Source organism: Cylas formicarius, unplaced genomic scaffold (assembly GCF_029955315.1).
Source record: "Cylas formicarius isolate icCylForm1 unplaced genomic scaffold, icCylForm1.1 PGA_scaffold_8__14_contigs__length_24414737, whole genome shotgun sequence".
In the NCBI taxonomy this organism is placed as follows: Eukaryota; Metazoa; Arthropoda; class Insecta; order Coleoptera; family Brentidae; genus Cylas; species Cylas formicarius.
The window spans coordinates 1311623-1335590 of NW_026844361.1; the positions used below are offsets into that span (position 1 = coordinate 1311623).

Sequence of the window (23968 nt, forward strand, 5' to 3'; positions counted from 1 at the left end):
GTGCAGTAAAATTATGGGACTCCTTTTTTACTTTTTGTACCCTTGTATATAATTAAAATGCCTAATTTTTGACATAAAAAAATATTTCAAAATGTCACGACTGCAGCAGGGCGCCGTTTTAAGTTTTTTTTAATAAGAGGCGTCGTGTGATACCTCTTTTTAAAGGTCTTCTTTTCATGTATTCGCATACCAATTTTAAAACTATTTGTTTGGTCCAATGTTTATTAATTATAATCTTATTGGTGAACGTTACGAAATGTAGCAAACAATCGAAATGAATTTCAAGAGACGTAGTTTAATAGCAGGACTGTGCGCCACCGCATTATTCAAGTCGAGTTAGATAATGGTTAAATGCTACTTTTTCTCACTGATAGATTGGAAAACGAGGCCCCATTATATGGTCAGCTTGGTTTCCAGACCTAACACCCCTGGAGCCTTTTCTTTGGGGATATCTAAAAAGTCAAATTTATGTTACGAAACCAAATTCGGTTGACAATCTGAACGAGAGTTCGAAATGTATGCAGTGTAATTCCCCCAGAAACTTTGCATAATGTTAGAAAGTGAAAGTGAAAAATCCGCCCTGCTGCCATTTTGACTTTTTGAGATATTGTTTTTGTCAAAAATTAGACATTTATGCCAAATTTAATCGTGCTATATAAAAGTCTCTAATGCTCCGTTATTAGCGAATATCATCGGGATTAAGGTTATATTCGAACATTTTTCTGCTTAACATATTTTGAAAAATAATATTTTTACCAAATACGCGGTGATGCAATGTTTCGCAAAATATTACTTTTCTCAATTTCTTTAAATCAAATACCCCGTATATGTTTGCATTTTCGAATAGCCATTTAAAAGACGAATCCAACGACAATCAAGTATATATCCTTGAATTCGTCTTTTAAAGGGCTATCCGAAAATGCAAAAAATATACAGGGTGTTTGCTTAAAAAAAGGGAGAAATAATATTTTGTGAAACATCGCATCACAGCGAATTTGATAAAAAATATTTCCAATTTGTATATCGCCTGGAAAAAATATTGTTTTCTAAAATATGTTACGCCGAAAAACGTTTTAAAAGTTAATGTGCAACCTAATAAAAACCTCTCCAACATAACCTCAATCCCGAAGATATTCGCTAATAACAGTACATTAGAGGCCGACATATAGATATTTATATACATCATTATATTCGTCTTTTAAAGGAGTATTTAAAAAATATAGCGCGTTCAATTAAAAAAAAAGTAACTTTATTTGACTACCCGGCATGTAATTGAAATAATACAAAAAAAAATAAAGATCATTTTACCGGAAACAACCTTTGCATTCAAACTTTTTTATAACCCTCATCATATTTCATTATAGTGCTAGTTACTTTTCGATGACTAATTTCTGAGGGATTGGCTGTCATTTAAAAAAAAAATCTTATTGCGCAAAACAACATGAAGTACAGTAAATATGAAGTTGCTTACCGTTCCCGGCGAGAGCGTTTCATTGTTTCATTTTGCATACGAAGAGAGGTCAAAAATGTAAAAATTTTTCGTTTCTACTTTCTAATTTTAATTTTCTCTATAATTTTATATTTATTACTTGCATTAAAAAAAGATTTTTTAAGTTAAGTCATAAAATAAAATATATAAAATTACTCCCAATGTCAAACGTATGTTCTACTGGCATAAGCTTTAATAATTTGTTATGTCCGCATTTTAAATCATGTTTAAATAAATAATGGATGTCGAAAACTGTCCGTTTTATCAGATATTCATAAAAATATTATAATAGAAAATAATCGTCACAGTTAGAATAAACCACCTTTTGATATGTGCGACAATAATTTTATTATTGTCGTCTATACGGGCATAGAAAATAATCCGAATTTTAGTATTATAAGGCTTAACTTGGTTTGTTTTTGAGAAAACCAAACCATTTTTTTGTTTATTTTTTTTGTGGTTTAAATAAAATTATTGGCGACCGTTAACGTTAGAGCGTTAAGGTAATATATTTTTTTAACAATAACTAGATCTTGTCCACTTTTATAAAAAAAAAAACAAAGAAAAGTGTTTTAGAGATGACAGAAAGATTCAGAACTTTAAAAATTTGCTCCTTAAAGAATAGAAACGAACACATTCTACCTACAAAATTTGGAATGGACTTTATTCTTCCAATGCAAAGCTTAATCAGCAATTTTTTTTTCTCTATCGCATTTTTCCGAATTTTGACAGCCAATATACCAACACACAACACAGCGAGCAGCTCCGGACCACTACAAAATGCTCAAAGTGCCATATGGACGCGTGCACGCTAAACATTTAAACCGACAAAAAAAAATGAATTTTGCATGTGCCTTGGACAGCTGTGTTCGTTGGCGGGTTAACTCGCCCCGCGTCCGCCATTTTTTTAACGCCGGACCTCTACAAACATCTTACGCGATTATTTATAAATAACTTCTTTTGTACAACCTAGTAGAGTTCTTACATATATTTATTTATATATATATATATATATAACATATTTTTATGCACAACCTTTGTAGAGCATCTCTTTTGTTTTATTCTTATGTTGTATATGTGCGCGACATTTTTCGCCACCTATACGTCTATTTACAACGCGATAGAAAAAAACAAATGAAATTGACGTGTGTCTAGATTGACAAATCGTATTGCTCTGTTTCATGTTGTTACGCGCGGGAGGGTGGAGGTGGGGGGGTTACGGTCGACGTGGCTACGCGGCAATGTCGTGCATACTGGAAAGGGTGGCCCGTTTACCACACAACCGGTAAACGATATCAAAAACAGTTAGAGACTGGTTTGGAGTCGCTTATAATTTTAAAATATTTTTTTTTGCATTATCGCGGATAAGTATAAAATTTGTCAGTTTAAATAGAACACCCCGTATATTAAGACAATTTATAAATCCTTACAAATATTCATCCGTATACAAAAAATTTAGGTCACTCGAGAAATTTCAAATAATTTTGAATTATTGGCTGGTATATTTAACTGGTCATAATGCTTTTAGATCCTATCGTTGTGACTAGAATTGTAGCATTAATGGTTCGAAATCAACTTCAAGAAGTTAAAATTGGTAATGGTCACTGGAATGATTATGAACGGAGCAAGGTTGTTTTTCGATGAATCCCGTTTTGCCTCAGTGGGTCAGATTGGCGTCGGAAAGTATGGGGGACACCCGGAAAAAGGTATACCTCAGGTTATATTGATGAAAGACTTCCACATGATGGTGGTTTGATTAACCAGCAATCAGTCCAGACATGAATCCCAATGAATATCTGTGCTCCAAGAATTTGAATTTGATTCAAGACATGCCTCGTAGATTAGAAGCAGTCATAAACGCAAACATTAACGCTATTAATTTTCAGTTTTTATCAATATTGTTACTCATTTCTTTAGTTAGAAATTAATTGGCCTTTGTTTATAATAGATACTTAACGGTCTCCGACAAAATCATGAAAACCAATGTAAGATTTTACGATTAAATGTTAAATTCAGTTAACCAAATAGAGTAGGTCACCTACTAGATGGACGATTCGGTAATAAACTTTTCTTCCCAAAAAATTTGTAATTTCTTACTTCCTATTTTTGAATTTTATGTCTAAACTGACGTCTGCACTTCCAAATATATGTATCAATTTCCTCGACAGAGATAGTTTGCGTTGTATGGTTTAGTGATGTTTGTGCCGATATTTTAAAAATAAATAAATACAGGGTAATCACAAACTAATATAAGGTATTTTCATTTTTTGGTACTAAAGTAACCATAATAAAACCATAATAAAAAATTTCCAAACTGCAGTGTTCGATTGTTCTTTTTTCAAAATGTTTAGCCCTCGTAACACTTTTACAATGGAAAAACGTTGCAAATATTTTATTAAAAAAATAACCTTTTTTCATCAAGCCGCTTATGACGGTAAATTCACAATATGACATGTTTAAGATGCAAACAATTTTTGACTTTGCATTTATTTTATTTTCTACAGGTTCTGAGATAAGGTACGGGTCATCCTGTACATTTCATGTAACAGCAGAGGTGATTATGGCAGGTACATCTGCGGTAAATGCAATTAAATGGAACTAACTTTCATTCTTATTTTTTGGGGAAAAAAAACTACCGTCGAATACGAAATGGATGGGACAGTATATGAAGTCACAAAAATATAAATTTTAACGTGTACTTTTACCAATTCATTTCTGCATCTTTCCATTTAAAAAATAAATTTAATTTGCCAAAGTTCGCGAAATTGATTTATCCCGAGAACAACTTTTTCCACATTTACAAAAAAATGAAGATACATCCATATTTTTCGACAAACTTCGTATATCACATCCGACAGTTTTTTTTCACTTTAATTTTCAATGTTGATTATTAATCACCATGTATTTATTTATTAAATATATAACAAATATGTTTAGAGTTCCGAGGAATTCAAAAATGCCTTAATATATGGAGTGTTCTATTAAAATAAGTTTTTGCTTGTCCACGATAATACCAACACCCTGTATAGATACCAATACAATTTAAAAGTATTAGAAAAAATCAACCAACTTGATATTTACAGATCACCCTGTACACTTGACGCAAAAATGATCGTTAAAATGTCAGTAGTTTGCATCGACAATTTTTTACAATATCACTCACTTGAATAGGACAATAAACATGTCCGATATAATCCCTTCAAATTTCTCGCCAAAATTCGGCAACGCCGCCACGCCGAACGAAAACCCTTCTCCCACACCTACGCGCGCCGGCACTGTCGCCGCAACGGAACAAACGTAAACGCATGTATACATATTATATAATATAACGCTCTCATAGCCTCCAATAAATCTTTTGATCGGCTTAACAACGTTTCGTAACAAACTATATACACAGTTTCGTGTTTTCGCCTCCATCTCGTATATATATAAATTCAAACAGGTACAGACTGTGATCCGTTGCTTCGAAAACGGGGATGTGACGCTAAGGGGTCGACGCGCGAAAACACTCGAAATACAACAACGAAAAAAAAAGTCAACGAAGATCTGGCAACAACGCGTATATTCTCTTTTTCGCGAAAAAAAAACTACCACCTATCGCGCGCTCCGTTGCCGACCGTTTGCATCCTCTCTACCATCTCGTCTACCGTGTACAATAAATTATTAAATATCCTACGGACCTAACCTACACGTATCATCATCGTAAACCTAACCTAACTCTACGGTAAATCTTTGGAAACGAAAAACATTTTAGGCTCTTCCGAAACGCGCTTCTTCATAAATTGGTTAAACGATTTTTTTGTTTTGATTTGGGTGGAAGGGGGTTTCCGCCCCCCGCCGCGCCGCTCTGCGGCGGGGGCGGCCCCAGCCCGGGACTCGCCGTACACGCACACATATATAAAAAATCTACAAAAATTCAACAACATCAATTAACCGTTATTTAATGTCACAGCCTAAAATCCAAACAAATAAATCCGTTTGTAGGGGCGTGGGGGGGAGAGGAAAGGAAAGAAAATGTCCGATAGTGGTGATGACGATGGCAAAACGCTTTGAGCAAAGAAAATCTCACTAAAAATTATGTTTTCTCGTGCCTCCCCTTGTTGCGACCCCGAAACGACCGTTCGTAAATAGAGGTCACGTCGAGGTCACGCGCGATGACTGGAAGATCCGGGCGATACGTAGAGGTCATTTCAAGGTCGCGAACGATGCCCGTCTCTCGGAACCTGCGTCGACTCTGCTAGGCGCGAGTAAGAGGTAAAAATATTAAATTATTACCCTCCCCTACTGGAGAGAAGATATTCAAATACCGAGTAGATCATTGTGAGACTGCAAACGTGGACTTTTCTCTAGACAATTGGAGAGTGCTGTTTCATTTTCGTTTTTAAAGTCAAATTTTTAAAAATTTACGTCCTTACAAATTTTGGTAACTCAATTTGATGACGTTAAAGAGTATAGGATCAAAAATTATTACATAGATGGTTTCCTTTTTGACTTGGACTTATTGTTTCTTTCCTGCGTTTGATTTTCTTATCACAATTTTTCATGGAATCTACGTCGTTTTAACAAATTTCAATAACTCAATTTGGTAAAGTTAAAGAATGGGGACATACTTAAAAACAACGATTATGGGATGGTTTTCTTTTGACTTGGACTCATTGTTTTACTGTTGGGTTTGATTTTCTCCTCTCTAATTTGCTTTTACCAGAAAAAATTGTTGGTTGTTATTAATGTCAAGATTTTAAGTATTTGATAACTTTAAAGTATGCGGCCAAACCTCAAAAAAAATTACATGATTGATTTTATTAATGACTTTAGCTCATTGTTTCACTCCTGGGTTTGATTTTCTCATCCCAAATTCTTTTCTTATTCGACACGACAAATTGAGTGCTATCTTTCACAGCCGTTATAAAAAATTTAAGTAACTTAATTTGATGACGTTAAAGTATCGTGCTACAAATTACAATATATATAACATGGATGATTTTCTTTTTGACTCAAGACTTATTGTTTTTCTCTTGCCATTGATCTAGTTATCTATAATTTGTTCTTATTAGACAAATTGGAGAATGCTGTATTTCATGGTAGTTATAACTGTTCAGTTTTAAGATCTTTAACGCCACATAATGCTAAGTTTTAACAAATTTTAGTGTATAGATCGTTAAAGGAACTCAAAAAGGAATTATTAGATTATATTGTTTTAATTTTGGGGTTGATTTTCTCATTCCTATTTTTTCGAATTTTATTTTATTTTTCCTATTACGGTTAGGCTTCCAATGACACATTTTCCAGTCGTTTATACATTTTAGCAAATTTATTCACATTTTTAACGCCGCTCGATTTAATAAGGTTAAGGTTAACCTTAAAACAAAACTTACTCCCGTAATCATTTTGTAAGATAACTTTCACGAATTGTGTAACCCACACTAACCAATGTTTATGCAATTCTTTATTATACGAGATTTTTTTTTTTAAATACTCCGCTAACGTTAGTTTGGTTAATGAACTTGTATGCAAAGATGCTCTTCCATCCCAAGTGAAAAGGAGGCCATAAAAAATCGTTTTTTTTTACCTAAACCTTTCATTCAAAAAGTTTAAATATTCCTCACACACTAATCCCTGAGGTGGTTCGTTCTCACATATGAAAATCTTTAAAATAATTTATTAATTTTACGAAATATTATTTTTGTTTGAGGGCAATTTTGTAAGCGGCAAATTTCAAGCCCCAATCAAACGTTTTGCGGTCTAAATTTCATTTACTTAAATTTTTCGAGAAATAAAGTTAAAACAAACGTATTTTGCTGATAGAAAAGAGCTACGAGGAAAGTCAGAGGGTTGAATGGCGACCGAACGTTGGTTCCGAGAGGGGAAGGGTGGCGGCGGCGGCGGCGGCGGAACCGTCGCGACGGTCGTCGCACTCCTGAACCTTATACATTAAATAACAAGTACCTAAAGCCTAAATATATATCATTAAATGTATATATATATACTGTATATATAATTTTTGTTCTTAATCCGTTAAACCTACTATCTATATGTATATGTGTGTGTCGTTCGCCTCGTACACGTATAAAATATACGAGGGCGGTTGTAAGTATATCTACAAAAAAAACCTAAACCTAAGAGAGGGAACACTCGTGACTTAGCCCGATTTGCCTCGACGATTATCTCACTTTTGTTATTATTACTCGTTTTTTTGTTTGTTAATGTGTCCCCGGGACAGCGTAGTATCAGAAAAGGAGAGAAATAGGGGGTGCTCCCGTACGATACATTTCAACTACTACCGCGCGAGAGAGGCGGAGAAACAGTCCCCCGAGACGGACCAAACACAAATGGGGCGGCGGCGTTCTTAAGTATATTTAAAAAAAAAAAACATTTTCATATATGTGTAAATATAAATATGGCGTCGCGTATGGGCGACCTCACCGTCCCGTCAAATTTTAAGGGCGTCCACTTGGGCGACGACGTCGTCACACGACACTGGCGGGGGCAGTGGCGCGTCGCCTGCACCGATCTCCGAATACTGCGCGGCGGCAGCGGGACAGCGTCGCGACGTCGTTTTCCTCTGGGGGCGTCGCGCCGGATTGAACGAGACGCTCGACGGCGGCTGCGGGGGCGGCACCATCTGCGATGAATGATTGTGATAGGTGTAGGAGGGGCGGGCGCTGCTGCCGCGCCGTCCCGACGGGCTGTAGGGGGCGGGCGGCCTCGGCGGAGGCGGCGTTCCCTTCCGCTGGTGATGGTGTTGCTCGTCCGGGGAACTGGGCGAATTGTTCGATGCGGAACGCTCGACCGAGGTGACGAGGGGTCTGCGCCGGCTGCTGGTGGGCGGCGCGCCGCCTCCCCTCGAGACGGTGCCATTTTGCGGCCGCCCGCCGCCGTTGTAGACGAGAAAGCTTTGAGGCTGCTGCTGCTGCTGCTGGAGGTGTTGGTGATGATGGTGATGGTGGTAGCCGTTGGGTTGGGGCGGTTTGCGAGGCGAGGGCCGGCGCCCGCCCTGCATGGCGGCGTAGTCCTTCTCCTGGTGCTTGTCGATGCTAAGCAGCGAGACGACGGGCGTCGCGGCGTTGCGTTCGGGCGAAGACGGCGGTGCCGTTTGCGCGGCGTCGAAGCCGTTCATTATTACCTCCTGGACGGAAAGAAAACCGAAGCTCAGGCGCGAGACAAAAAAAAGCCGAGGAAAAAATTGACGGAGTGTGAGGAAGGGCGAAGTCACTAGGCGGCAGACAAAAGAGATATGGTAAACAATAATATATATAAGCAACTCATTTGAACCAATATCAATAAAAACGTTTCTTATTGGGAAAAGTTGCTTATCCGGAAAAAGGGAATATAAAAATACTTACCGTTGGGAAAATATTTTTACTTATTTCTTTTACTAACTAAACTTTGTAGAATAAATAAATTTAGTTTTATTTTGCAAAAGAAAACATTTTATTATTATTATCATATAAGCGTAGTTATTAATTACATTAAAAAAAAAAACAATTTTAATAAATCTGTTACGGTTGCATTTCACGTTTAAAAATCTATTTGCTTATTTTTCACGATTTCGATACCTGGTTGTCAACTACACGTTGTAGTTGCTGTTGGCCTTCATTTCCAAGTTTTTTTTTAGCGGGGACAAGGGTTCATTACCTGGGAGTTTGGACCAAAGAGTGAGATAGTGAAATTTTCTTTTGTGATCTCCCGATTTGACTAAATTATCAAATTGGTACTATTGGTTTATTAAAACCCCTGTAAGACAACTTGTAAGTTGGAATCGATACATATTTTGAATTACTTGAAAAAGGAAGTAAAGTCTGTTCATAGATATAAGAAAGTGACTAACTGATACGAATTAAGGAAAGACCCGGGCAAGCTGTAAGAATGAAATATAGCCAGCCTAACTTCTTTGTCTAGGTACTTTGCTAGTTTGTTTTTAAACCAACTTTCAAATAAATCAGCGGTGGTGTCTTCATGGTAATCCAGAGAAGAATCTTTAATATTTTTCGCAGACAGAGAAAGTCCATTTGGAATCCAACCATCTTTAGAGCCAGCATGCAAAATAGTTATTCTTTTACGTTGACTCAACCCAACCCTTTTCCGGGGTATCATAAGTGTCGAACCGGGTTTCATCCAAGTAAATAATTGGTGTTTGCTGTTCTCTATAAATCCTATTTTTTTCTAGATATTCCAGTCGCCATTTCCGAATCCCAAAAGATTCCATTAAAACTTGCCTTTTGTCAATCTTTTAAAATCTAAAACCCATGTGTTGAATACACTTCCATAAGGTAGTTCTGCCACATTTAAGACCGGTTTCATCTTTTTCAAGCCTCCTAATTAAGATATCTAATGTAGGCACGCTTTGTTCCTCTTATAACTGGTAAATTTTACGACGTATTATATCTTGATCACTTTCATCTACACTCGAGAAAATGTCAGCATCGCTTCTTTTTTTCCTCGTTGAAATTTTCCAATTTTCCATACAGTTGATGTTGCAATTTTAAGGTTAAGGTTAAACTAAAACCTAGCATGCTTACAACCAAAATAAGAATTGGACCAGGCAGTTTTCTTCTCTATTATTTTGGCACTGTCCAACTTACTGTTTTAATTAAATTCTGCCATTGAGTTAAATTAATTATATATTATAATTAATTAAATAAGCCATTAAATTCTGTTCAAAAATGCTTTGAAAATGTTTTCATAGACCCACAAAATTTTACATAACAAAAAAGTTACGCCAGTTTTTTAAAAATACACATTTTCCAAACACACCCTATAACTCTCGAATGGAATCAGTGATTTTTATCACTATGGAAATTGAGTTCCAGATACTTAAAAATTGTTTTAGTCTTTCTTGTTTGGCATGGGGAGTTTTCTTTCAAAAGTGGCCAGCTTGAAGTACTAGAATGGTTAGACGCAACTATAACACCTCCACAATCTGGTGAATAATCATCTTATTAGTTGAACGCTATCACTCTATTTCTAAAGAATATTAATTCGTTAATTCAGCTATATTGGAAAGTATTCAAATAATAATAAAGTATACCAAAACGAACTAGGATTCGATCGTGCGTAGTTTAACACTGAGTGAATGAGTCGTCAAGAAAAAAGTAATGCAACAATTTAATAACAGCAATTTGTAAGGGCCAAAAATTCCCACTACACAATATCATCTATTTTAAAATCTTTGCTCAATTTTGGCCTCAGAATTTTTATCTTTGATCTCCCGAAATTTATGGTTTCGACTAGCTACACGGTGGGCGCTACTATCGCGGCTTCTCCGTCGCTAACCACTTGTCAGAATTGGATGTTTATAGTTGTAGCGGCTATTTTTTTCGATAATTATGGGTGGTCGTTTCGAGAAGCTAAATATAATAATTTAATTAGGAGTGTGCTTGATGGTACCACGTTCAATGAGAGTCAAATAAACATTGTTTATAACTACCTTAGTCTCAATAGAATAGTGTTTTCTACATTTGGGCGGGAGTATCTCCTGAGATACATTAGACTCGTATTTATGTTGCATAATTCGCACACGATTCAACACATGCTGTATAACACACGAAATAAGAATAGTTACTAATAAACGTAAACTAAATAGTATACCAAACTAAAGAATATTAAACACAGGTAGGTATAAAATTATTTTCTATTACGGACCACAATTTTACCTGAATTTAAATTACGAAACTATTGGTAATATTCTTGTTGCATTGTATGTTATGACCACCCTTAGATAATCCCATTTAAAAGCAATTGGTCACTTTCTTATATCTATGAACAGACCATATCAGATGTATCTTAAGTATCTGGGATAATTACAATAATAAATAATACCATCTAGTCGAGACTGACTTCTAGAGTGTTTTTATTATCGACTTGGTTGAAGGTATTGAATCTCACGAATTAAGGGTCTCATGTTCGAACAACCCTGAGCTAGCAGAACTAATTTCCAAAACAAACAAAAAAAATTACATATGCCTTTTTCTCTTATTCTTTGTAAATCATTTTCTTTTGCCCATTCTATCACCAAATTAAAAGAATTTATAACACCATTGATGTTTTTATTGCAGTCATCCGACGTTTTTTCATTTTCTTCACTTTCTACTTCAAGATTTTCTTCAAGGTTAAATGGATGACTTGCGGCCCTTGTTCCACTTTCCCGCTCCATAATTTCAGTATTTGCTACTTTAACTTAACTCAAATATTTAGTTTTAAAAAGATAAGTTGATTATACAGGACAGCTGCACTAAAAAAAGTTATTGTATGAAGGTTGCTTATATAGAGCGGTCACTGTACTGAAATAAAACATTAAACCAGAACCATCTCATTTACTAGGCATTTATATGGGTTATAAATCATTTTTTATTTATAACACTTATTTAGAAATGTATTTACGCATCTTTTATGATAAAAAATATAAATAAAATAATGTAGCACAACAAACTCTTATCTCATAACTAGCAGGAACAGAAACATAAGAAACTTAAACTTTCAGTTAAAAAAAACATACAAGCATTTCTGAAATAAAAAATGAGTAAACCAGATTGAAAACATTTTCTAATAGATACCTAATTTAACTAATTTCCAAAATTTTGTTGGAGCTAGTTTAGGGTTTTTCATTTAAATCTTGCTGCAAAATGAATGGGCTTCATCTCCTCTGGTCCGGGATATCCATCGATTTTTTTTTCTCCATTCACCAGAAAAGGTGAATTTAGTAGTTAGTTTTCGAAACAGTCTTTTATTTCTTTGAATGATTCGATTACGATACTTATTGGAGCATCATGGGGCTGTAGTTTAACTATCCAATTCTTGATAGGCTCAATAACAATTAAGAATTTTTTAATTTTAATCCAAAATATATCATACAGAATGTTATGTCGACCTTGTCTCTTCAAATCACGTACTTAATCCCTTATTGTCATGTCTGCCGCACACATTTATTTTTTTAGGCTTTCAAGACATATGAGTGGGTGCAGGTAATTTCAGGAACTTTCTCATTTCGAGTTTTTCTTGCTGAAGCACTATTTGATTTTTATTGTTGTTACTATCAACTTAGCAGAGTTTATCATTATATTAACAGAGTTGAGTTTCATAGGATCCCCCGTAAGCAAATAAGAGCTCGGAAGCTCTCATTATCCCGAAGTTAACATTAACACCAGTGATATAAACGACTAAAATACTATTATGTGAAGACCTGTGATGAAAATGGTCAAGATCAACGACAGAAAAAAGTTAAAATAATAAGAGAACTTGTCACAACTGGAAGTGGAACACTCCAGTCTTCCACGTTTTACAAAACTTAACAAAGTGACCCAAAAAAGGTTTATGAGGCAAAAAACACAAAAAAAATATAACTCATTTTTCGATAAAAATAAAGAATAAACTACACTTTTATTAGTATGTATAATGTTTTTTCCATTGCTATTAAATATGGTTTAATAATTCCAGTTTCCTAGTGAAATTTAGAAATATTCCATATACTTTGCATTAATTTGTTCGCTATATCGAGAGTTTGGGATACAATTCAGGCTGACAAATAAATTTATAGGTAATCTGAATTTGAATATCTTGGTTCAGAAGCAAGCTTTATCAATAACCATTCCTTTTTGCAAAGTTTTTTCCTTGGTAGTTTTTACTAACACTTTATCCCAACTTCCTGCGAGTTAAGTTATCAAAATTTGACTCGATAATCGTTTGCGGGACCGTAGGTTCCTATCCTACTGCGCCATGTTATAATGTGTTTCATATTAAAATATAGTGCTGACTGACAGTTTTCACGCTTAGACTAGCTCCATAGTATCGACGCTGGAAAGTTAGCCTTAAACCACATTCAATCACTGCCAAGAGGCCAATTGGGCAACACTCACATGGATACAAGGACGTAGCGGATGAAAGGTAATGAAAAAAACAACCTCCTAGCAACTAGGGGGACGGAGACACCAACAATAGGTCCACAGGAGATGTGGACTACATCACATAAATCGGCAAGAAATTCAAGACAATCAATGATAGCGTCTCACGAAAAAAGGCACAACCTACTTTAACAATGAGCAGATCAAATCTGATAATTCTCCCAGGCACTGTTATTTCAGGGAAGCATCTTATTCGTCCTATTTTGTTTGTAATTTACATAAACAACGTAACAAACTTTTTAAGATAGGTTCAATAAGAAAAATATTAGAAATACATTATTCATAATAATAAAATAAATAAATAAACATCAACAACTAAATTAAAACAAAAATAAATTTTTGGAAATGTTTCCCGACAATAAATTGGGGATTCTCAGTTAGGTATGTTGTGGGTAAATTAAATTCTACATTGCTCCATTTGAGAAAGTATTAAAAAAAACTGTTTATCTAACAAGCACACTGAGTTTTTGTGTTTCTCATGGAACCTTTTACACGATGGAAGTTATATACCAAGATAAGCAATTGGGAAATATTGCTATTTTTGACACTTATTTATATACCGTAAATAAAAATATATTATTATTATGAAGCTACGATGTTCATCGTTAGCAATTTTCTCTCGTATGTGAATTTAAAAATACTATTATCGAGCAGTTCCTCAAATTAAAAAAAGCAATTCTGCTAAATTTCCATAACACCCGAAGTTGTCCATGAAGTGCATTCGTCCGTTACTGAGAAGAACTGCCATTATACGTTATACTGCTATTGTTTTTTTTTGTAATATATTTAAAAATACATTAAACACTTCGAACCGGATTTTTAAACCAGCATTTTAAAATTTGTTAAGCTTGCTTTATTATTTGCTTACGTATTTGTCTGTTTTCCCAATGTAATTTTGTGATGCATACTTTTTATTTTTTACCTAAGTCTTTAATGTATTTCACATTTTTGCGAATACGCTTAAAAAAATGCACCTCTCTCTTTCTCCCCCACACCCAACATGTGACACCTTTGACAAGATATTTATTTACTATCTGATGGCGTTACCTACCACTGTTCCTCCTCCACCGTCAAAGAAACGCAAGAGTTAGTTGAAAGTAGGCAATGGTATTTTTTTCGCAAACGCAAGCAAGCAGCAATAAGCACAGTTGCATTAAGCAGCTATTCCCTTAACTATTATGCAGCTCAATCGTATATTTTCGGCTTGTATCTCAAAATCTACACTTTATAAAACAATCTGAGTACGCCATTGACTACGGAATTTTGCGAAAAATGTCTCGCAGGTGATTCAAATGTAACACAAAACAAAAGCATATTTTCCAAAATGTAAAAATCACAACAAATAAAAATATTCTGGGTGTTCCAGCAAGGCAACGAACGGGTTTCGAAATTTTGAAAAAAATTAAGTAAATCGGCCAAGAAAAAATGCAGGAAATTATTTTCGAGTTTCTGAAATTCGATTTCAAAAATGACATTTTAATAAACTTGGAATGGTTAAAAAGAACTTTTCCTAAGTTATAAATGATGCTATAAGTGACGCATGTGATTGCTTACCTTACGAATAAGTGTAAAAATGTCTAATGTTTTCATATTTAAAATTAAAATAAGATATGTAATTAATCTTCGACTTTATTAATCCCTTTGGTTCGCACAAAATTATCTAGTAGCTGACTTTACTAGGTTTTTATATTCTGTTGCTTTAATTTATTATTACTTATTATTTAATTAACAATAATGTTCAGTCAACTAATCAAAACTAATGAATTGTTAAAGACTAATTATAATACTGTAATATATTATAATAATTATAAACTATTTTGAATAATTATATATCGAGGGTTGAATTGAGTTCGGCTTTGAGGAAGGAGTTGAGGCTTTTACTTAATGAAAACCCATTTAACAAAACAAATAAGAACTAAAGGTTCAGATTTTCACGAAATTATATACAATTGTTTCGACAAGACCGTGTCTTTATCAAATGTACATTTGATAAAGACACAAGATATAATTTCGTGAAAATCTGACCTTTGAGCTCTAATTTATTTTCATATATAGAGGGATCAGTTTAAATCAATATTTTTTTGAAAGTCTTTTTAATTTTCACCTTATAGTTCATATTTTCATTGGGCGTTTTAGTTTTAGCGAGTTTTACTTCGCAATGTGTGAAAATGAGAACCAAAATCGATAGAAAATGACCAGAATGACCTCTACTCCAGAAAACGAGGAGAATTCAACTGATTCTGCCGAGGGTTCTGGGCTTAAAAATAAATGTGAAGTGTTCACGTGATTGCTTTTTAATGCTTTTTTTAAACAATTGTTGGTGGTTAACTTATGAAAAAAAAAATGGACCTGGTAAACTTTCTTTCAATAATATTTCCATTACGAAGGTTTATTTGACATTTCAACAAAACCGTTAGAAGAGTACATTTGTAATAGAAAAACCTATACCGACGCGGATAAAATCATTTGGTTGCCATTAAAATGGTATCGAAAAAATGAACCTAATGCGATCTTTTACAATGAAACGGTGCAAAACGATTCTCCGTTTCAGAAGGCTCCTATAAAAGGAAGGATTCTCAATTTGGTATATATTGTTCCAAATCGTAGGCCAGTCAAGTCCATTAAAGAGAAGCACATGTCTGATTTGCTGCCTTACATTTCCCCGCACTACCACCATTTTTATAAGTTTAATAAGCTTGCCAGCAGTAAATGAGGGAAAATTAATATTGAGGCAGAAAATAATGTTCGTGATAGTGATGATTCAGACTACATAGACTAAATAAAAAAAAGTTTCAGAGGACCTATATATTTTTTGCCAAATTTCGGTATAATTTTTTAAATTTTCATTTTTTACAGATAATGCATTTTTCTATGTCCACTTGAAATAAAACATCACTTATTTTTTTGTGACTTGTGACATAGTAGTTAGAGTAAAATGAGTATTGAAATAATCAATACTTTTCTTCGTTAACATATCGATTTCTTCGAGGCACTGGATTAAGATGGGTTTTTAGATAAGACGTTTTAAATGCCATTTGAATAATATTTACAGAAAAAATATTGATAATTAGAAATGAATTAGTTGTTTAGTTAGATGTTTTACTAATTTCTAACTTCCACATTTTATTACTTAAATACGTCAATGGTTAATAAAATTAGTTAGTCTCCGACAGTTGTCGAATCATTGATTAGACCTAATTTTTATTGAAAAAAAATTGATTTGATAAGTTACAAACTTATATTTGGAAAATTATGAACAATTAGACATAAATTTTGAGCTGTTATTGATAAATGTTATTCACATTTTAGGGTAGGACATTACGATGCTGTTTTTATTGGGCCCTTATTTGACTATCTAATGACCTAAAAAATTATATCGTTGCATATATTATTTTTTTCAGATTTTTTTTTGTGATTATATCTGAAAATGCTCCCTGGTGATAGAGAGTAGACACTTATTCACCAATATCAATATAACAAAGGAATGTTTAGTCAGACAAAAATCGCAATTTTTAAGTGAAAAAGACCAACAAAGAGCCAAATTGTGTCATGGAATATAAACTTTTTTTCCCTATTATTCATATGATTTTCATATTCAAATAGATTATAAAAAAAAATTGTTGTCAGTAAAGATTTTCAATATTTTTTAAATTTATTTTGCTACACGTCTCTATTTCCAGCAGGTGATTTTTTGTAGGAATAGTTTTTTTTAACTGAAAGTAATTTTTATTTCTTGTCGAATAATAATACCTGTCAAAGTTTTTTTAGTTTTAAAAATATTTCTACACGATTCTACTGGTTTAAAGTTGTACATTAGTAGAATTATACTTTATTATTCGACAAAGGTTCGGTCCGAGTCTGCTGCTCTTCTTATGATATTGGAAGATATTACTAAGAGGTATCTAAGGAAGATTTCCACGTTAAGACGGCAAAATATGAGCTATTAGGTTTTTTGGATACGTAGTTGAACCACCTTGATTGACAAGTTCTGTACCTAGAAATTTTGTATGCGAATTTTTAGTCATATCATTTTAATCTATTTTGGACACTCAACTCGGCTAAAGGACTTATGTATTGACTTTTGAATTGAACTACAGTTTTTCAGGGTTTAATATAAGTTGGTTATTATAGAGTAGGTCTGAAATTTCTGTATAGCTTTTTCAGGTCAAAGAAAATTTTAGCAACCACCTCGTTTTTATCAATTTTCTGTTGCTGTTTCAGTTGAACGATTTTTTTGGAAACCATGCTTTTTTCATTGTCGAACATTTTTTGCAGTCTTTATATATATATATATATATATATATATATATATATATATATATATATATATATATATATATATATATATATATATATATATATATATATATATATATATATATATATATATATATATATATATATATATATATATATATATATATATATATATATATATATATATATATATATATATATATATATATATATATATATATATATATATATATATATATATATATATATTATATATATTTATTCACCATGTTCTTTTTATAGAGGGAGCGGGAGGGAAAAAAAATTGATACTGTATGTAATAACTGATCCTATTATTTGTTCAATAGAAAGCCTTTTTACCAATTTTATTTTTGAACAAGATTTGACTTCATTATCACTCACATATATTAGTGACCCCCCACCCCCTGCTCTAAATCGCTCCCGCACAGAGGCCAGAGAATATCCGTCTAAGTGTGTATTGTTGTGTGTGTGTATCTTTGAGCCAGTGCTCCGTCAAACAGAGAAAAGTGGGTTTGCATTCCGTAGTAAATAAGTCGATTAGATTTACTTGGTTTTTTAAACTTTGGACATTTAAATAAATTAGTGGGAATGCTGAAAAAAATTCGTTAGTTTTGGTTGGTTTTATTGGATGGTCTGCGTCTGTTGATAAGACAGACATGTGATCTTGCTAGTTTTTGCTGCATTAGAATTAGATCGTATTTTGATCAATACTCGCTGCAGCCTCTCTACATTTCGAGCGAAGATTTCTTGAATTTGCAAACTGCTATTCTTTGCTGGTATGTTTCATTGTTTCCATTGTTAAAAGATGGCGCTGGTTGCGCTAATTTTTGGAATATATTTAGAAAGTGATATGTGACTGTGAAGTGTTTGAAGCTACGTTTCGAGTGAAGTCGCTTGGCCTCTAAACATGCAGTTATTTTTTGTTCCCAATCTGTTGAGGTTATGTTTCCAAAGGTGTCGTGGAATTTTTCTGCGTTTTTGTTAGTTTCACCGAGCTTTCCGTTAAGATATTTTACCTTTTACGACTGGATTGCAGTTGAGTTAGCAGTTTATTTAGCTCTGTGATTTGAGTGAATAAAGAGGTAAGGTAAGCAATCACAATCGCGACAGGTCAGCACAGTTTTTTATTAAAATGCATTTTTGGAGATATGAACATTTATTTGTCCTTGCAGAGGTAGCGCGCACGTGGTTAAAGAAAGATTTAAGCTTTAAGACCATGGTTAAGGAATTTTCGTAGAAAAAAAGAAGATTTTTTTTGTGCAAGATAATAATTACGACCCCTGGTGGCTACTTTAGAAAATCGAAAATAATTCCCGGCTCTTTACTTATCTTATTATCTTAATTTTCCCGGCTCTTTACTTATCTTATTATCTTAATTTCTATTTCTAATATCGCAGCGTGATTTTATTATGTCTAAATAAAGATGGTTTAATATTTAAACTTTGTAAATGTTCACAAAACGCGGTAAAAGGGGGTCCTTGGTGCTTTGATCGGGTGTACGTCAAAGTACAAAGTATACATCCGAAATATAAGAGTGTAAATTCACCCGCAAGACATTATTAAACCGTACATAAAGTAAAATATACAGGCCGCTTTCTAATTTAATGAGAAAGATGAAAAGAAAACTTCACATGAACATATGTCCTAAAACTCTTAATTTTTGAGATACAGGGTGGTAAAATAAATAAAATATATATTTTTATTATCTGTAATACTTTAGATATTTCAATGAATTTTAGCACACATGAACTGTGTATGAAGTGACATTATTTAGTATGCAACATTTTTTTTTTAAATCACCGGTGGTAATTACACGGAATTTCACATGTCTATTTTGGCAGACATTGATGGTGCGCCACTCATTTCTTTTAAAATAAACATTGTTCTTACAATCTCCAATCATTGATATAGAAATTTATTTTTTTTGCATAATAAAATAAAAACGTCATCTCTGCGTGGTCATAACAATAGCGTTAACATGAGAACAGCATGTATTATTTCTTACTTACGTAATACTTAAGTCAATACTTAAAAAAATCAAAGTACGTAAAATCTGAGGTGTATTTTTCAAATCTTTATAATAACTTCTTATCATTGTAGTAGGCTGTGTCTGTAAAAATTATTAATTCTGTTGTCAAGGCGATTGTTTGAAACCAGTATTTAAATTCAGTTCTTCGCGTCTCATTAAGTTGGTGTTTAAAATATCCGAGGAATGTTATTTTAAAAAAGAATGGTCGACTCCACTAAAGACAGATTTGCATTTTATGTATGGTTATATAAAAATGGTGCGCCGGAAGCTAAACGATTATTAAAGCGTTTTCCTAATAGTCATCCCAGATAGTCGAACATGTTCAAATGGGTTTACTGAAACAGGTACTTTGAGGGCAAATAATCATTAACAAACTTTACCACTCTGTATTTCAAAAATTAAGACGTTTAGGACATATGTTTATATGAAGTTTTCTTCTTAAAATGTATTAAAGTATAACGTATAAAGTATAACGGGAGTTACATACCTCGTACTGAGCAATCGGAGGGCCCATGTCAAAAGCTTCGGCGGCGTAAACGGCCGCGTGGGCGGGATCCAATGGGGCGCCGGGATGAAAAACGGGCATCGGACTGTAGAACAGGGCTTCGGGGGGGCCGCCGGACGCCGGTCCGTAGGGGTTCGTATAACAGGGTCGCGACGGCGAGCCGCCGCCCCCGGGCTGACACTGGCCGAAGGCGGCCGGCGGGGGCCCAGGCGGCACGCCGCCCCCGCCGCCACCGCCTCCGTACACCGTATAGTCAAACTGAAAGAAGTCGAATTAACGGCGGCCCAAATTAGATCGCGAAGTTTCGGCATGCGCGGGCAGCTTTATCAAATGTTTTATGACGTCATTAAAAAGACGGATGTCAAAATTTATACAGTGTCACCACTAAAGTCCCAATTGTATGAGTCTGGGCAAATTTTAATGCTGAGAGATAGTTTGTTGAAAGTTACTAGTTGAACATTTTCTTAGAAAAATATATTTAAAAATCAGGTTGTTCTTGAAAATATCGGAAAAATTTATTGAAAAGGGTTGACAACTTTTCCAGCTTTCTCCAAATGGGCAAATTAAAAGAAAAACAAACAAATTTAACGTTTTTTTCAACCTGACACCCTAATTTACAGGAATTTGAATCCAACTAATTATATGAACCAGACTGAATAGTTTAATAGTTTTTCCCTAAATTTATCGTCAAAGTTGACGCAAAGTTTATATGCTTTTAATGTTTTAACACCAAATATAAATATTTATTTTATAATTAAAACATGTTTAAATGTGAAGCGGACTTTATCAGTGACACTGTATACAGTTAACGGCCAAAATATGGAACAAATTCATTTTCATTTTTTGGAATAATTGTGATTAGCAGGCGACTTTGCCCAGAGCAGGATTTGTTGTTGGTTTTCTTTTTTTATTGTTTTCTTATTCGATTTTTTTTCCTGTTATTGTTATTGTTTGTTAAGGCTGAAATATAATATGCAACTATCTATTTAAATATTACTTAGGGGTTGAACTTGCATTACGGTCAACGCTCTATAAGCAACCTCTTTAGAGCATTTTTTTTGTTCAACTGTTCTGTATAAGAAACTTTTTTTTAAACTAAATTTTTGAGTTAAGTTTAGGCCAATTCAGGAATAAAATGAGCTATTCGCAACAAGATTAATTAATTAATATTTTTGTGCATTAAATTCAACCGTAAAATATGAATCGGAAGAAAAAAAGACGTTCAATTTCGTTAAAAGACAAACTGTCCATTCTAAAGGATATTGAAAATGATAAAAAAAACTAAGGACTTCTGTAACGAATATAAAATTACCCAATCTACAATAAGTAGAGTAAAAGAAAATAAAGAAAATTTAGAAAAATATGTATCCAAAACGCATGTGAATCAGAGTAAGATTCATCCTATGAAGACAATAAAATATAGTGAAATCAACAATATAGTGTTTTCTTGGTTCTCGCAGCGGCGACAATTAAACGATGTAGTTTCTGATGAAATGATAAAAACACTCGAAGCAAATAGATGAACTAACGGACCTGAAACATTTGTTGCAAGTGATGGATGGTTAACGAAATTAAAAATTTTAAAGTAAAAGGATTTTCTTTATTTGTGGAGAGAGTATGACTTGCAATATGGAGCTAGCCAATGAATTTAAAAATTATATTGCTGAAAATGGCTTTTTGCCTGAACAAATATATAATTGCGACGAAACTGGTCTCGTCTATAAAAAAAAAACACAAAAATCCGCTGTTGGAAGAAAAGCAATGAAGGAAAGGGTAACAACTATGCCATGCGTCAACGCTACAGGTACGCATAAAGTGCATTTGATGATGATAGGAAAATCGAAATCTCCTCGTTGCTTCAAAATTATGAATTTGAAAGATGTTTTATTTAGTGGTGTAGGCATGGAATAAAATTCCCGTGTCAGTTATACAAAATTAATAAAAACATGTTTTTTTCTTCAAGTGAAACTACTCCTATTGAAGAGAATGAAAAAACGTTGGATGACTCAAATAAAAAAAATCAGTCTTTTAATTTGGTGATAGAATGGGCAAAAGAAGATGACTTACCTTACTATGAGGTTTTTTTGTAAAAAAAAACTAGAAAAAAAGCTGTCATAAACAAATATATGTAATTGTTTTTGTTTGTTTTGACAATTAGTGCTGTACTAAACACAAGATTTATTAAAATTTGATTATTTTTTAAAAATATAATTAAGAACTACTTTTATATGACAATAACAATAAAATGTTCTTTTGCAAAATAAAACTGAATTTATCTATTCTACAGAGTTTAGTTAGTAGAAATAAGTAAAACTATTTTCCAAACGCTAAGTATTTTCATACTCATCTTCAACTTCTGAAGCAGTTTCTTATAATTGTGTTAGCCAACGGTAAGTGTATTAAAAGAAGAAAAGCATCATACAAGATCGTACAAGATTACATTTCTACTAGAGTTGAACGAAGATTATTCTGACCCCAGACTATAGTTTTGTGAAACTATGATGGAAATGTGCAACATGAATGTATTTTTTAATCGTCTGATATTATTGTATTTATTTTACTACAAATAATCATCGATGGATAATACACAACATTCACAAAAAAGTAAATATTCGGGCATGGATTTTGAATAACAAAATTATTGGTCCTCATTTCTTCAATCAAAATCTTACTCTCACAGGATGGTGCGGCTAGTGGATTGGTAGAATGGAATCAATAGAATGACCTGCAAGATCTACAGATAGATAAAATTTAGAATTAGATACGAAATAAGGCAAATTAATGAATATATCTTGAGCAATATGTTTGAAGCGTTTTTAAATTTTACTCATTATGGATGTGGCATTTCTGAATATTTTGCGATAAGTAAATTACAACCTTCCTTTTTAGTTCTCGTTTTGTAGCCATATCAAATTAAAATTAAAAATTCAATTTTAATATTCACTTTCTTTACTGACAGAAATGGAATTGTGACAACTTAAGAACTTTACTGGCAGTAGCTACTTGCCTGTTAAATTTCTGTTTTGTATTCATTTGCAAATAAAAAGTACTTTCTATTCTATATGGATGAATCCAAAATCTCATTTTTAAATGATTTTCTTTTTCATATTTTAACCGTTCACCGTATAATGATGTTGATAATAATATTCTTGATTGCTGAAAACATAAAAATGCAACAAAACAAGCAGATAACGCAAGCCACTCTCAAAAAAATATTTAATTAAATTAATATAAAACGCGGTTCAACGCTCATCATCGCAATCAATATCCGAAACTATACCGATACATTGTTTGGTCGGACGGCTAATCAAAACTAATCCCAGTCATTTGCAAGACTTCCCCCGCAACTCGAAGGGAATCAAGGTAATGAAGTGATTTTCCAGCACAGACAGATTGGTAAAACCTTCGTCTAATTTGAACTTTCCTTTTAAATCAGAATAACGTATTAGTTTTGATAGCACTAATCAAAACTAATAAAAAAATCAAAATAAATAAATCATTTCAACACTTATCGGCTCCCAGTCCGACATAATTAAAGATATTATATCCAAGAGACGCGACAAATCTTTAACATTTCCGGTCGACACACAATCACATTATAAACCGCTACGAACCGTTTAAATGTTGACCCAAACCCATGGGACGCTTTAAGATTTTTAACATCCTGAATTGCTGTTGGTGATTTTGCGTTTTGAGAAATATTTTGATTCTCAAACCACCAATTAAAAACATGCCAACTTCAGTTTTCGTAGGTATAAGCTACATTCACG

The 23968-nt window shown here is 33.5% G+C and overlaps 1 protein-coding gene across 5 annotated transcripts in view; it reads right to left on the reverse strand.

Moving 5' to 3' along the window:
• Window positions 1–1556: 1556 nt before the first annotated feature.
• LOC132705784 (trithorax group protein osa-like) overlaps window positions 1557–23968 on the reverse strand; it is a 38887-nt gene continuing 16475 nt past the window's right edge. For all 5 annotated transcript variants that reach the window (XM_060676644.1, XM_060676645.1, XM_060676647.1 and 2 more), the window contains exons 5-6: window positions 20181–20456; window positions 1557–8615 (exon numbers count right to left, since the gene is read on the reverse strand). In XM_060676644.1, the coding sequence (XP_060532627.1) occupies window positions 7920–8615; window positions 20181–20456 (972 nt within the window). In that variant the 3' untranslated portion in view covers window positions 1557–7919. The remainder of the gene's footprint in view (window positions 8616–20180; window positions 20457–23968) is intronic.